Source organism: Haemaphysalis longicornis, unplaced genomic scaffold, assembly GCF_048455015.1.
Source record: "Haemaphysalis longicornis isolate Haplotype H1 unplaced genomic scaffold, Haemaphysalis longicornis Haplotype H1 scaffold_9, whole genome shotgun sequence".
NCBI lineage: Eukaryota > Metazoa > Arthropoda > Arachnida > Ixodida > Ixodidae > Haemaphysalis > Haemaphysalis longicornis.
This window is the reverse complement of record NW_027526460.1, coordinates 11,127,900-11,143,258: the sequence shown is the minus strand read 5'-3', so window position 1 is coordinate 11,143,258 and position 15,359 is coordinate 11,127,900. Positions and strand designations below refer to the sequence as shown.

The 15,359-nt window shown below is 46.8% G+C and overlaps 2 protein-coding genes across 5 annotated transcripts in view; one reads left to right on the top strand and one right to left on the bottom strand.

Annotated features, from left to right (window-relative positions):
* Positions 1-15,359, top strand: part of LOC144152935 (MFS-type transporter SLC18B1-like) — an 89,026-nt gene that overhangs the window by 14,354 nt on the left and 59,313 nt on the right. The window contains exon 1 of one of the 2 annotated variants that reach the window (XM_077684513.1): positions 4,913-4,972. The exons of the other annotated variant lie outside the window; for it this stretch is intronic. The gene's annotated coding sequence lies outside the window, so the exon portion shown is untranslated. Of the gene's footprint in view, positions 1-4,912; positions 4,973-15,359 lie in introns of those variants that run through there. 2 annotated transcript variants of the gene reach the window in all.
* Positions 1-15,359, bottom strand: part of LOC144152936 (uncharacterized) — a 31,685-nt gene that overhangs the window by 14,192 nt on the left and 2,134 nt on the right. For all 3 annotated transcript variants that reach the window (XM_077684516.1, XM_077684515.1, XM_077684514.1), the window contains exons 2-8: positions 11,490-11,754; positions 10,334-10,429; positions 10,157-10,230; positions 5,431-5,578; positions 5,068-5,136; positions 4,904-4,991; positions 3,413-3,564 (exon numbers count right to left, since the gene is read on the bottom strand). In XM_077684516.1, the coding sequence (XP_077540642.1) occupies positions 3,413-3,564; positions 4,904-4,991; positions 5,068-5,136; positions 5,431-5,578; positions 10,157-10,230; positions 10,334-10,429; positions 11,490-11,744 (882 nt within the window). In that variant the 5' untranslated portion in view covers positions 11,745-11,754. The remainder of the gene's footprint in view (positions 1-3,412; positions 3,565-4,903; positions 4,992-5,067; positions 5,137-5,430; positions 5,579-10,156; positions 10,231-10,333; positions 10,430-11,489; positions 11,755-15,359) is intronic.

Below are 15,359 nucleotides of genomic sequence, written 5' to 3'. Positions count from 1 at the left end.
TCACCGTAGCTCACCCGAGGTACCACCGCGTGCCGTGCACTCATAGTCACGCGGCGTCACGCACCGAAACAGAGCATTCGAAAAGATACCCGCTCGTCCTTCGATTCAGCCTTCCGGCCAAAAGTTAAGAGGACACTTGAACAAGAGGTTTATATAGGCAGCACCATTCGAAACTCCCGAAACCGCTGGCGCTCATCATACCTTTCCGCTTACCCAACAAAATCTCCCCACGTCCGTTTAGTTAGGACTGGTCGTTGGGCTGTTTTTTTTACGGTAGTAAGCAAAAAAAAGTGTCCGCAGAAGAAAAAAACGACGCATTTTTTATCAAAAAGGCGCAGAAAGGCTCCAGCACGCGCGAGATGAAAGCAAGCACAAAAAAAAAAAAAGCTGAACTCCCGCTCGTGCTGTTCCAGGCAGAACAACAACCAAAAGATATAAAAAGGATGCTGGCTGTCCCAGGAAAAAGGTGCGTGAGCACTGCGAGGGCTGGAAAATTGAATTGCATTGAACAAACCTTCGAGACGAGTGAGATAGGGAGGGGAAGAGCGCGAGGGGTGGTAACAAAGAGCGGAGAACGGGGCCACAGCTCCTAAGGTGAATCAGTGCTCCGCACTTGAGAGCTTTCACGTTGAGTGGAAATGCTTTAACTTTTTCAAACGCAGCTTATATGGCTATTGTTCTATGTACTTTTCATGACTCGGAGAAACATTTACCTGTCTTTGAAGCGCAGAGCGTTCTATAGCTCAACGCGTTAAAAAAAGGACGTTCCGGTGTTTATGCGTGCGCGCTATTAGCCCGCGGTCACCAACAAAGACTCACGCCATTGAAAACATGAATTCCACCCCAAGCTCATACTTTGTGGGATTCCTTTTTTTTTAACTTGCTGCGACACTACCATACGTTCAAAATTGTTGTAATAGCCTTGGGAATTGAATAACGCGCCGTTGTTATTCTCGTTACTCTCGGGCAGCACTGAACAACGGATATATTTTCCACCACGGGTTCGAGGGAGCCAAGCGGTGTGATGGCAAGGACGGCTCTCGCCGCGCACGCGTACGTCAGTCACTCCAAAGTGAAGCGATAACTTTCGTAATACAGGGGTTTATTACGTGGCCAACCACGATACAAAAGCTACACTGCACTACGCACCTAGACCCTGGGGCAAGTACTCGTCAGCGTCTGCCCAGACCGGCATCGGCCGGCAGTTGGCGTCCGCCTGCGTATGCCGACAGAACGCGCGCTTAGGTCAAGGAAGAGTCAAGGTTCATGTTGGCCGCTATACATTTCAGGCCTCAGGGCTCGACGGGGTGGCATCGGCGCTCGTCTGCAGACCTTAGACGGCGCATGCCGTCACAGTGCGGCCGCGGGTCAACTCCGCTAAAGGGCGGACAAGGCCCAGAGACTCACCGGACTACCTAGATAACGAACTAACGCAATCAAGGCATGCGCAAATCAATACGGTGGGTGCCGCGACCTACGCTTCTGGGGAACAATGGCCGATGCAATGATGGCCAAGATCAGCCAAAATGCATCAAACACCGTGAGCTGCACCTTCCCACGGTGGTCTCCCCCGATCGCTGGCGCGTCCTTGCAAGTTTCCGAATAGGGAGAGGAGGGAGGTGCGCGAGGATTAACCTCTCCCCATTCAGGAGGAGAGCGGCGCTAGCGCTTCCTCGCCCCGAGAGGAGGGGTTTGCCCCCTCTCCCCCCCCCCCCCAAGAAAAAAAAAACTTATAATCACTCTTTGGAGTAGATTAGTCGATAATGGGCACTATTTGCAAGATATGTCTCGTCACTTGGATATTTTGAATATATTAGTCATGCGAGCGCCCTGCTGGGGGACGGCCGCCGTCAGTAATAAAGAGGAATAAAATTAGCACATGTTTACCACATAATTCTGTGTCAACTCTATTTCGTGTTTTAATTTGCTTTACTGCACGTACGTATTCCCAGAGAGACATGGTTCATGATTTTTGTGTTTTATTTCTTCTGTGAAGCCATTTCGTTTGTATTTAAATCACCTGGAACGTCATGTGACCCGCGGCATCGGCCTAGAGTACTGGTTAAATCACTTGCTTCTCATCATGCGTCCCCGGGTTCGATGTCCATATTTGACGGGGTTTTTAAAGAGAAGCTTTCCATGCTTCGCTGATGGCGACGTTGCCCCAAAACGCGCTGAAGAAAGCCAACATCCTCTGACGATGATGATTAGCGTAGGTGAAGTGAAAGATGGTTGAAACGCGAAGCTTCCTCTGGTCGAAAACCAATGCCCTCAAAGTCCAAAATACAAATCGTTACGTCCAAAGAGTACTGCAGGAAAGTGAACTTACACAGCGGGTTTTCACAAAGGCGCATCAAGCGCCTAAATAAAAAAAAAAAACGCTTCTTGTGGTCGGAAACGAACATCGCTCCCGTGTGTTTTGAAGCCGACGTCTATTCCACTGTGCCACTCCGGCACGGTCGAAACAGTTTAGATTTTTGACTTTGACTTTCCCTCAGATTGCACGGGAGATTGCTTCGCGTTTAAATAATGTTCCTTTTAAGAAAGGGGCTTTGATTTTTTTCAGTTGGATGACGTAATATGTGTACGGCAGGTGATCGCGCAGGCGATCTGTCAGAAAGGCTTCCCGTTTTCCGGGCGCTGCTTTTGCGAACGCCTGCTAACTTCGCACTTTCGCCAACCTAGAAAAGTAACGCGACCGCTTTAAAATAAAACTAAATCGATTGCTATGTTAGCGGTGCTTCTTGTCCTGAACGGATGACCCGTTACAACAGTGTATTACCGCTCTTCCGAAAGGCCACTCCTGCGAATGACTCATTCACGATTCTTTACTCGAACTGTTTATATAAAGCAAGATTTACCATATGAAAAATCGGGTAACCATCGTTTGCTCCTCAGATTGCTTCTCAGGGGGAAATTTTCAGGCTTGGTCGTTTTGGTAAGTTTCTTCGCACTCGCCGGTAGAGTTTCGTCCTTTCACCAGCTTTTCGCTTTTTCATGAAGGTCAGTCACCTGACGGTTATGTACCGTCTTGTGCGCATTGTTGCGCTCAACAGAAGTTTTTCTTTGTGAAAAATCAGGAATGACATTCCCACTGACGCCATTCACAAAACCAGGTCTATAACTTGCGCTGCACTTGCGCAAGTTGTGCTGCATTTAAGGTGCGCCGCAAGGTGCGCTCCACTTAAGCGAATCAATAAACTGCACATGTACAGCGCAGTCGAAGACGCGGCCTAATTTAACCTCAGTTTAAAGAATGATCAGTACCATACTATGCGCGCAGTGTAAGTGAACAACCAATCGTTCGTTTTTGTAAGCGGAAACCCCCTTCGCTACTGCTCTTAGTACTTTCCAAAAACGTAAGCGAAGAAACTGGGTCCAAATTTTTTTGACGCTTAAAAGAGGCACTTACCTCTCCTTCTTTCAGGTGGAATTCCAGCGTTCCGTCGTGGAATCCAAGAGCGGCCATACTAATGCCCACGTTCACAATACTAATAATCATCGGAGCATTAGCCAACAAGCGAACAGAATTTTGTTCTGCCCTGTCTCTCTCAATTTTGATGGCTGTAGAATAAAAATAAATGAAGCATGCCAAAGTTAGAAAAGCATCCACCGACGAAGAAAACATTTGCACACATTGTGTAAGTCCTGTCACCTCCGAACTGGCACTTCGAAAGAATTGTCCTTTTGCGGTAATTTGCGCAAAAGAAGCTTAAATTCCTGGGCGATGATTTTTTTTTCTAAATGGTATTGAGTCAACCGGCCTGTCAACACCACAGTCAACACGAAAGTTAACTTCAAAGTCAATACAAAAACTGCACTTGACGAGACGCAAATCGTGGGACTTACGTTAAGGTTGCGGCACCCAGAGTATAAAAAAAAAAAAAAAACACCGACAGAATGCAGAAACCGATACAGAAGCCAATTTGTTTTTTTGGAGTGGTTTCGGTTTCGCTGAAAACCACCCCCAAAAAAGAGACACTTAAATTGGGGTTTTAGCGTCCTTGTAAAAAGGTATTGATTAAGATCCCCTCAACGTAAGGTCGATGCCTTGCGTGCCAATCTCGAACCCATTCGGATTATTTTTATTTTTATTACTCCATCAGATGAAAAAAACGGCGGCCCCTAGTTAAGAATTAAGCCAGCGACACCTGTTCAGTAATGCCGCAGTGCCTTACCGCATGGGCCGTAACAGTGGGGGTCAAACGAATGCAGGAAAAAGGATCATACACGCTTGTTGCGTTAATGACGCTAGGCGAATTCAGTGAACAAACACGCCCAGAGTTTAATGAACAAACACACCCAAACACGCCCAAAAGCATTTCTGGAAAGCCGCTCTGAAGAGCCATTGGCTTTGCTCAAAGTTCTAAATACTACCTGTAATATGTTTACCCAGGACAACTGAAGCTTCCAGTAAGCTTCTCCATAGAAATGATGCACCTCTAAAAAAACACCAAGTATCGGCTTCGCCCCAACTTCACAGAGTGGTTAGCCCATGCGTTGAAGCCAACAAATGTGAAGAACAATGATTACAACACCATTTTATTCAGAAAGGCTGACTGCATTGGGACGCCACCTCATTAAAAACCTTATTGCGTGTTGTTTGCACTGCGTGATAAAGCAGCGGGGATCAAAATTTTAGGCTCAAATATTATGCTGGGACCAGTCAATAACCCACTTCGCTTTTTTGATGGCGAAGATTGGTCACACGGGTGCATTGTGGTAAAGCATATTCACAGATTTTTTTTTTCAGAAGTGTATGAAATTAAATACAACTATTTAATACGGCAAAGTTCCCCATGACCCAGCTCAAAAAAATTTTATTCCACTGCACCCCAGCCATCATCATCCCCCCCCCCCCCACCCCCTGCAAAAAAAAAAAAAAGGCGTAAGCATGACTCACACTTTGCAGGGGATCGAAGAAGCAGCAGCGGCAAGCCAAGGAACATCAAACCACCGGAAATAAAAAAAGGTATGGCATCTTGCCACCTCTGAAACCACAAACATCTTATAGTTAAACAAAAGTGACCTTTGTTCCATGCCCCTGCCCGGAATAGCAAGCCATACCTCAAGCAGCGCGGTTCCGATGATGAAACCTACTGTGTTCGAAATGCCATACGCAAATTCCATTGTAGACTAGAAAGAAGAAACGAAAAAGAAAATGAATCGCTTGAGTGGACAAATAGAAACGACACTTCGGCCCGTATTTCCTGTTCGGTTGGTTATTTACTAAGACTGACTATTCTGCTCATAGTTCTCATTTGTAGAATACCGATCGTGATTTTCCACAAGCCTAGAAAGAAGCAGGATGAACACAAAACGCGGAAAGAAGTAGCAGAACATACATAAAAAAACGCAGTCACTGACTTGAACCACAGCACACAGTTTTCATCCATTGGTATCAAGACATGTCTAGGAACAACCACTCACAATAATTATTCCGCAGCTTTGCTGGCTTCGGAATGTTGCCGCTGCGTAGAGAGTGACAACGAAAAAGGCGTAAAAAAAGCCAAACGCCAAGCCCAGTGCAATCGTGGTACCAATGAATGAGCCGCCTTCGGCCATCCAGTGCGTAGACCTATAATAAAGTAAGAAAATAATTTCATTTCGCGTGGCGCATTGGGTAGAGATATGTTAACGTGAAATCCTTAAATCCGCCAAAAAAGAACACCCAGTCGATAGACTTTGGAGGTTAGCGAAATATTAAGTGCGAATGCACTTTATAAGCGACCCTGAATTCCGGTGACCGCCGTCCGTCCACATAGCAACAGCTGCGGGTGCGCGCGCTCCTCGTCTTCCTTGGCAACGGGGGGAGATGGGCGACATGGCACATATCCTTGGCAACGGGGGAGATGGGCGCGCGCTGCCTGGCCACTGACATGGCACATACCCACGTGGGGGATTGGCCAGGAATCGGGCGTGAGAAGGGCTAATGCACCCGCTTAAAGGAGTACTGACACGAAATTTCAAAGCTGAGATCCGCTCTAGCAATCAAGTACAACGACAACACAAACAGGTGTCTGTGCATGGCACATACCCACGTGGGGGATTGGCCAGGAATCGGGCGTGAGAAGGGCTAATGCACCCGCTTAAAGGAGAACTGACACGAAATTTCAAAGCTGAGATCCGCTCTAGCAATCAAGTACAACGACAACACAAATAGGTGTCTGTGAATAAATGCATCTTTCTTTCTTTGTAGTTGTGTGTGTGTGTGTGATCTCTCTTTCGCGAACATTACCGAACCGCGCAAATTCAACTCCTGCATTCGCACTTTCAGATTCTTCCCCTCGGGGAAATGCGGGGAATTTTGACTCTTTCCACATAATAACCGCACCTTTCAAACGGTAGTATAACTAATAATACAATAAAAAAATGGCTGACGATTACGATACTCCTCGATCCGAAAATTGTGCGCAGCGCAAACTGCAGTCTTCTGGGTCAAGGCGCATAGTTGCTGTGTCTCAGGAAATGATCGCGTGACGAGGGAATGCATGACAGCGGGCGTGACTCTGCCGTTATCTCACAGCGCGTAGGTGCCGCCGAGCATGTTGTTGTAAATCGTGCTTGAACCTCCCGCGCAAATGTCACATGGTTCGAATGAGCCACGCAACGAGGACGACGACGAAAGACCCCAAGGACCGATGAACGTGGAGCACGCTGCGCGTTCTGAGCTTCTATGCCTTTTGTGAACTTGAAAGAACAAGACACTTGCTTTCATGGATGCCTGGTTTTGCTTTTCCTTTTTTGGGCCCGCTAGACTTCGAGGGTGGTACTGCCCTCCTCCTCACACTTTTGGGGGAGCGTCTCTCGCCTTGGAAAACAGCCCTCCCCCTCCCAATCTTGTGACACTTCCCTCCTGTCTTTTTCTTTCAGTCTTCGGTGTTCCCAACGTTCGCTCGGTAACGACGCCATCGCCACCGCCAATCCACAGTAGCGGACGCTTAAGTGCTACGCACTAAATTTTTTTTCTAACTGACATGCAAGCAGTGGCCCGAACCCTCTACCATAAATTTTATTGAAAAGTTTTGTGGTGGTAAAACATTCAGCAGGTTTCTAATTAGCCCGGTATAAAAAAAGACAGGTTCTGAAGCTAAGCAGGGCAAGCCGTCCGTTAAACGCGCAAAACGTACAGTCGCCAGCAAAAGTTTGCGGGATGTGCGGCGCGTGGCCGAGCGGCGCAAAACTGCATTGCTGCGCCATCTGCAGCCAGCAAGCGCCGGGTCGAGGCTCAAGGAACTGGCGGGCTAGCCGCGCTTTGCGCATGCCGGTCCATTATTGGTTACCGGGCGTCTCTGATCACTCGCTTGCCCGTGACATGCGCTCAGTATTCGCGGCAGCCGCGGTGGCGCCGCGTGAGCATCGCTGTCCTTCTGCTATCACTGGTGCTACAAATTACGCAGCCCGAGGCCGCCGTTTGCGCGGCGCGCAGCGGTCAATAAATCTTATCTTCCAAGTGATGTAATGGGTCCACGACTAAATTTATTTTACAGGAGCTAATAAAGGCTACCTGTTGGAAACTGCGTACCTCGATGTGGTGCTAAGGAAAAAAGTCGCGTCGCCAAATTTAATCTTGCGACAAAGCAAACTTTCTGGGGAAAGATCTAGCTCTCAGTGTAATGTAGGTCTCATGTAAACATCATACTGGAATTGGCCAAGGGAGGACCATTAGCACTACGCCGAATCACATTTACTTGCCATAATTAATTTTTAGGGAAGCCGTAAACGATACGGCATTCAATACATGACAGACTAAGGATGAGCTACAGTTACAGAAAACGGCTGTAACTCTTGTTTTGTTAGAACTACCCCAGAGGACATTTTGTGATAATTAGCCCCTGAGACGAATACAATGGCAATTGTGGGTCAGCTGACAGTTTATCAGTGTTGAGATTAAAAATAAAACAAAAGTATTTCCTATTAAAACAGCAGTGCCTCTTGAAAGATAAGGCCGGGTTCAGACTGTCCGCAACTGTCGTAACTAACTTTAAAGAAAGACGTCATTTCACGTCTCAATCCACCGAACAACGTGACAGGCCGTCTTTTTACGTCCATGGATCACGATATGGCTTTTGCGTCGATAGTCTGAATATAGCCTAAGATTTATTAAATGTTGCGCGCCGCGCAAGCGGCGGCCGCGGGCTGCGTATTTTGTAGCACCAGTGATAGCAGAACGACGGCGATCGCCACGCGGCGCCACCGCGGCTGCCGCGAATATCGAAAGCATGTCAGGGGCAAGCGAGTGATCAGAGATGCCCGGTAACAAATAAAGGACAGGCATGCGCAAAGCACGCCTAACACGCCAGTTCCTTGAGCCTCGACCCGGCGCTCGCTGGCTGCAGATGGCGCAGCAATGCAGTTTTGCGCCGCTCCGCCAGGCGCTGCACATCCCGCAAACTTTTGCTGGCGACTGTACGTCACGCCGTCGAGCAAACCTTGGAATTACTTGAGAAAGTACAAACAACAGTTATGCTTGAAGTTGATCTGAGAGTGGGCGTTAAGTTAGTTTGCGGTGACGGCGATGGTGTCCAATCTTTCTTTGAAGAGGAGCTTGCTTACGTGGGCCGCAACCTTAGTTTTATGGTTGAATTTATGTGAAGTCTAAAAACTTACCTGAATTTGAAGTGAAAGCAAAACTGGTCCTGTCAGATAGCTGACTATGACCGTATCTGCTCGCACATCTGCACGTTAATCTTAATTAAGGAAAGTTGAAAGATAACCTGGCCAGAGCCTAGTTTGCTATACTGCACGTGGGAAAGGAAAAATACGAAAAAAAGATAAACCAAAGAATTAAGAAAAGTTGGAGCACACAGGTATGCCCAGCGCTGAAGCACTAAACGTTCAAGCCCAGTCATTGTCGCTGGAGTCTTTCAGTCTACAGTCTGGTGTTTAAGTTCGTCGCCCGCAGGAAGCGTAAGAGTTCCTTAGTCACCTACTGAGATGATGACAGAGAAGGCCAGTGGCATAGAATCTTCTCCTCTGAAACATTTTGAGAGTACACTCTAGGTGTTTGCAATAATTGAAGATTTTGATTGCTATACGCAAGCTTTTGTTTTTCCATGCCAATTGCATTCGGGAATAAGATATTAAATATTTACCAACATCTGACTGCGACGCAATGTATGCGAAAAATACAATTATTCGTGCTCCATTAAGAGGTACGAGTTTAGAGTATTCTGAGAGACTCGAAGCATGCCTTTCAGGCAGATGTTATAGAGAGTCGCAGGGTCTGTAAACGACCTATCCATAACGCGTAATTGTTTTAGGTTATTGCGAAGGCCTGAACTGTGCTTTATTTACCCACCTACCTGCACGATATTTCATATGTGCCGAGAAGGAAGGCACAATAAACTAAGAGAAATAGTGATGACCACACCATCCGCGAAAAAAAAAAAAAAACAGGCATAAAAGTTTTTGTGACGCATTCGTAGAACAATGACAACCTGTGGTAGTGTTCCCCCAGGACTAGTATACCATTTCAACAAGCGCTACGTTATCAGGATAAATACGCCCTTGCGGGAATTATGCGACTGTTCAGCTGTGCAGGTAGCTTGAAAAAAAAAAGGTGAATCTTCCTGCTCGTTGAGAATGCAACGTCAGCTGAGGCTCCCGAAGCCCGACATTAGCGAGGAATAGGCGTGACAAAAATCAAAACACCATTTGACACTGACACTAACATGCACAGTAGCCAGCCGCAGCTGTTAAAACGGCGGCGTTTCATTACTGGAGACCACAAAAATTACTTGCTGACCTTGGCGTAAATGATAGCTGTAATTTAATGCTTCGCCCTCACGGTCTGTAAGATCGTATTTATATTGTATTCATTGCAGGACAATATTGAATTTCTGATGCCATACTCTGAGCAAATCGATTTTTCTTGACGCTCCTGTTTAATTAGATCTAGATAAGTTCGACATCCGCACCTCCTGAAGTGTTATCGTTCCAGTTTATTTCATCGTTTTCTTCTTCTGGTGCTTTCTTTTGTGTTTTTGTGCCGCATATCTATTTTTTTCTATTTTGCTCCTCTTCTCATTTTTCATTTATTTGGAGACCACCGTCTTTAATTATCATTTCGTCTCACTGCAATTAATGTCATCTGGCGCAGTAAAGCCTTGGCGTCAGCATTACCTCTCCAGTTGATGTAAATACCCACACTTACCCGTAGAGTGAAACGCATGCAACCATGCCAACCAGTGCAACAATTAAGGTAGCTTGAGGCGTGAGGCGCTGAATCTGAAAGCGAATTAACACGAATGAATGAATGAATGAATGAATGAATGAATGAATGAATGAATGAATGAATGAATGAATGAGAGGATAAAACACCGAGACTCACGACCACGACGTTAACGAGGCTCCCAAGAAGCATTGAAGCCTTGGTGCTAGCGTACATGATGTTGAATTGCCACTGTTCCGCATGTTTCTCGGCTGCCTGGGAACGGTTGGGAAACGACCAAGTTAAGGCACATCCAAGGTAAAGCTGCGAAAGTTAAAAACGTGGAACACGCCCCGGTAAAATTAAAAAAAAAAACTCTTAAAGGCAGCCCTCGTCCCGCTGTACCACAACGTATCGCATGACGAAACTTCGCGATAAACGTAACTAAGCAGGCTAATGTTGAAGCCAACCATCTAATATGACTTGAAAGGTGTGGTCAGCGTTCTGACATTACGCACTGCAACAATAACGTTTTGCAATGCTTGAGGCTACAGCGCAGATCAGAATTTTGAATCCCATGATATGTCCAGCAGGGTCAGTGATTCTCTCTCTTCGACACCGCGATTGATCACCTAGGTAGTTGCATGGTTGCGAAGCAGACCCTCAGTGAGGTCGTTATGCGAACTCCGCAGCGCTTATTTTAGCTGACAGACTGTCAAGCAACGCTTTCAAGGTAGTACCGCGAAAAGGTCGGAGTATTTGGCCGTCAGGGCAAAGCTTTTGAATTTATTACTATCGCTTAGTTATAGTTGCCCTGACCTTAACTACGTCACTTAGCAATAGCATTCATGTCGGACTGACGGATGTTGGTGTCTATATCAGCAATGATTTCATGGAACACTACAGAGCCACTGGCAAAAAAGAAAACGAAATGGGCCACAAAATGTCCAAATATAATGACAACAGAGCTCTTTAACGAACGAAATGAAAAAAAAAAAAAGACGACAGACCACGCTGCTGGGATCCCTTCGTTCTACCAGGTCATCTGCCAAACTGTAGCATTTTTACGGCAAGATTAACTCGTCGTCATCCTTTGAAATAGCTCTTCTGATTATGTTTCAGTGTGTACCGACTAGTCCACCCCCGTTCCCGAAATAAGATGTCATTTTTCTTGGCGTTTGCTTCGCCCCAAACACGACTTTTTCAGCAAATATTGCTGCATGAGGCATGAGTTATAATCAACACACCGGGCATGTTTTATATCCGATACCGTAGAGAGTATAAGGTGCCTCGCTGAGAGTATGTAACCCATCAAGGAGCTGCAGGTGCGACATACCAGGTGCGGAATATACGGAGCGACGAAAGCAAGTGAAAAGCAGGCGATGCCGTACAGGACAAGGAGGGGCAATTTTTTCAGGGCTCGGTTCCGGGTCGTTAGCTTCGTCGGCTCCTCTCGCTCCAAAGCTCCGAGTTCTTCCGTATTTGTCCGAATAGGCGGGTCGTCTTGCGCGGCGTTACCGTCGTTCTCGCTGAGGGAAGCCACCGCCGTCGTTTCCACCGTCCGTCCTCGCGATCGTCGAAGTCCCCGCATCTTGAAATGACTGTGATGACAAATATTATGCATGGGCCACTTTGAAAAGTGGGTTAGATGCAGTTGGCTTTGTTTTAGCACCTCAACAAAAACTCATCTTCCTTAACCTAACAGGCGTCGTTTTTTTTTTTTAAAGGTGAAGCTTTTTATGCCTGATGGCTTTGAATTCCGAATAAAACACTACAGAAAAGCTAACTGTACACACTGCAGCAAAGCCAAATTTACACAATGGGTTTCACGAAGGATACATCAATCATACACCAAATATCATAACAATGGTATGTCGCTGCACACCCAGCAAACCACTCGTAATACGGGAAACATAGTTTGACAGGACATATGGTTAGCAATGACGATGAAGATGAAATACATGCTCTAAGCAGGGTTGGCCTTGGGTTTTGGACTTTCTGTGTGTGCGTGGAGGGGGAGGGGGGGGGGGGTGGACGTCGGCATTGGACTCAGGCACAGTTGAAGTGGTCTTTGACTTCAGACTCTGGCAGCTCAGATTCTGGACTTTGTCTTCGACTCAGGTTGCACGGGAGAAAGCTTCGTGTTTTAACCATCGTTCTCTTAGGAAAGACACTTCGAGATTTTTTTTTTATATGATCCTGCGTGTTTGGTAACTATACGGTACCGAAGAGAACAAGCGCCGGGTATTTATTATCTTCTTTTCAATGGCAAGTATAAATAAAGCGCGAGAGCATTCGGATCAGATGATGGCTGTGATGGTCTCGTTTTTTCTTCTGTTTATGAGGCTACTGTTGCAAACCAAGTACCGATGCGAGCCGTATTTGTTTGCCTTAGAGAAAAAAAAGCTGAAATATGGCGAGCGGAGCTTGGCAACTAGCAACCGTTTCATTAATTGGAAAATAAAATGGTCGTAATCCATCCTCGCTAAAGTGGATCTCCATCGAAGCTGTTGTAAACCACTACAAATGCTGATGGGGGAGGGTATGGAATGTTTCTCGTCGTCCCGGCGGGCTGGTCCCTTGCGCTCGGCATCTCAGGTGGCAAATGCTCGGTCCTGCCTATAGCCTGACGGAGGCGCTCGGCGTCCAGGAAAAGAACTGCTTTATTTAGCTACACTAGTTCTGCCTAGCCTTGACACATAATCTGCAAACGCAATCTTTACCAGGAACACATGGTGGGGGGGGGGGGGGGGGGGGGGTCCTGTTGTTTATAGGCGCCGTACTATCCATAACAACACTACCATCATGACTAGGGGAAGGGAAGAGTAAGAAAACGCGAATGCGCGTGCTGACATCATATACTGGTTCGCCCGCAACCACTGATTTGCGGCAGTCAAATCGTCTTTTACCATGCGGTTTCTGAAGTTCCAGGCGCCAGTTATGACAATAATGGGGTTTCGATGCTTGTTTTGCACTTTTTTAAACGAATACTGAGCTCGATTCGGCATGCCTGGTTAGTCTGACGCATGCGCTCGGCGTCTTAGGCGAAAAGCTTTGTCTTGCCTGGGTTTTTTGTTTTTGACACGAAAATTTATGACCATCTATAGAGGCGAACAGCTACGCTGTAAAATGTTCGCCACATTCTACACCAGTTGCTTCACCAGTGCAGAGTTGCCAATTAATTTGTTTCCATATCATACATTACTACTGCATGGGGTAAGCATCAGCCAAAATCACATTAGGCCGAAATTTCGTGATTTCTTTGTCTAATAGGCTTACTGTAGGTGAGATAATTTTGAGAGCGGAGATAGCAAGGTTGTCTTGTGTTTGATACAAGTCTTAATATGGCGTGAACTTTCTTATGGGCGCTATTATAAGAAGGTTAAGCCGGTAGGGCCTATGTCCACCCAAGACTTAAGTAGGAGGACCATATCTTTTTAGCATCACGAAGCAAAACCCTTTCGGTAATAAAGCAAGCACGGCGCTGTATGATTGTACACCTCCCTGATATCAAGCTAAGCACCAAGCTGCGGCAGTTGAAGCCCACTGTAGCCCCTGGCATGCAGCTCACGATACGGTTGCACGCCATAAAGAGTCGCGGTCAACTTTGCCACCAACACACAAAAAATAGGGCTAAAGACCAAGCGAATACAAAAAGGGAAAGTACAACGCTTGTGAAGCCCATTCTTTCTCGTTGCCTTGTCTTTGTAACATCGTTAGAGCTGGTTCTTTTCGAAGGATTGTGTACGGGTCTGCCTTTCCGTAATGGAGCCGTGCCCGGTTCGTTGAATGTCGCTGACGTGTGCGGCGAAATCAGTGCTCGAAAGACTGAGAAGAGCTCGGCCGGAGGAGGAGATCTCCACACCGTGATTGTATATTTCGTTTCTCGTATGCATACGCTACCTTTATACTCTACCTTCCTCTCAGAACAGTTGACAAACGTGGAAGCGGGCGAAATTTGCAGTGAAATCTATATGACCCTCCTGCATCGTCATAATCATCGTCGTCTTTGTGATGAAGGAGGTTGGCCAGGAAGCTGGCCGGGTGGAAGGGGCGCCGTCCGCCCGGCAAGCAGTATGAATAAGCAGTACATGTTTTTGAACTTCTTTTAAGACACTGCCGAATCCCAGGCCTGCGAACGAACGATAGAAATTTGAGGGGGTTCAACTAGCGAGGCTTCACATCTTAGGAAGGTTACTCACTTTTTCTGTGCTTATTCGCTTTGCAGTAGCAATGAAATAATGTAACGTTGGTATTCGGGACAATTGAAGTGACGCTTCATGTCGAATGAATAAATCATAAAAAAAACGAAATCAAAGCGACTTTCTCAGGAGAAAAATGATTTAACACGAAGCTTTCTCCAATTCAAACCTGTGTCAAAGCCGAAGTCCAAAATCCAAATTGCTTCGACAGTGCGGAATGGCGCAATCGGATAGACGTCGGCTTCATAACGCGAGAGACCCAGGTTCGATTCCGACCATGCAGAGCGTTGATTTCTTGAGGCGCTTGATTTGTCCTTGTGGGAACCCGTTGTCTGGGTTGGTTTCCCTGCACAGCGTTTCTGGTGTAAGGGCTGAGATTTTGGACTTTTGCTTCGGGCTTTGAAGACATTGACTTTTGACCACATAAAAGGACACCACCCGCCGAAACTCGTTCTGCTCGCTGGTCATCGCCGTTTCCCGACGCGCACTGCGACGCCTTTTCTCAATGCCATCCTCCAGCCCTCCGCTCGCCGTGCTGTTTCCCTTTCCGGCGCGCGATCCCAGGTTCACGCTCCCCGGCTGGCGCCCTTTTCTGGCGTGGGCTCCCCGGCTCACGCTAATTTGTTTTGGATCAACGATTTTCTTAAACCTCACAACGCGCGGGCTAAAATAATACAGATTTAATGCGCTTTCGCCTTAATACTTTCATCCGACAAAGTGATGTTGCGGTGTTTACTTGTGGTTCTAGCACTACTTTACCAAAAAATGTATTTGTGAGCCCATGATCGTAGCTTCGCCCCGCACAAAAGTAGCTTAACAGCGCTTGTTTATTGATCCAGAAAGAGTTAAAACAGAGACGTGCACGCCATCAGTGGCAACCAAAAGCAATTAAGAGCGGCCAGAGTATAATAACGCCCTATCTAAGGTCGTTTGTTGCAATATACGTCAAGTGGAAAGAACGAACCGCCCAGCGTTCATGCCTGTGTTGGTTTCTGTCCCCGATC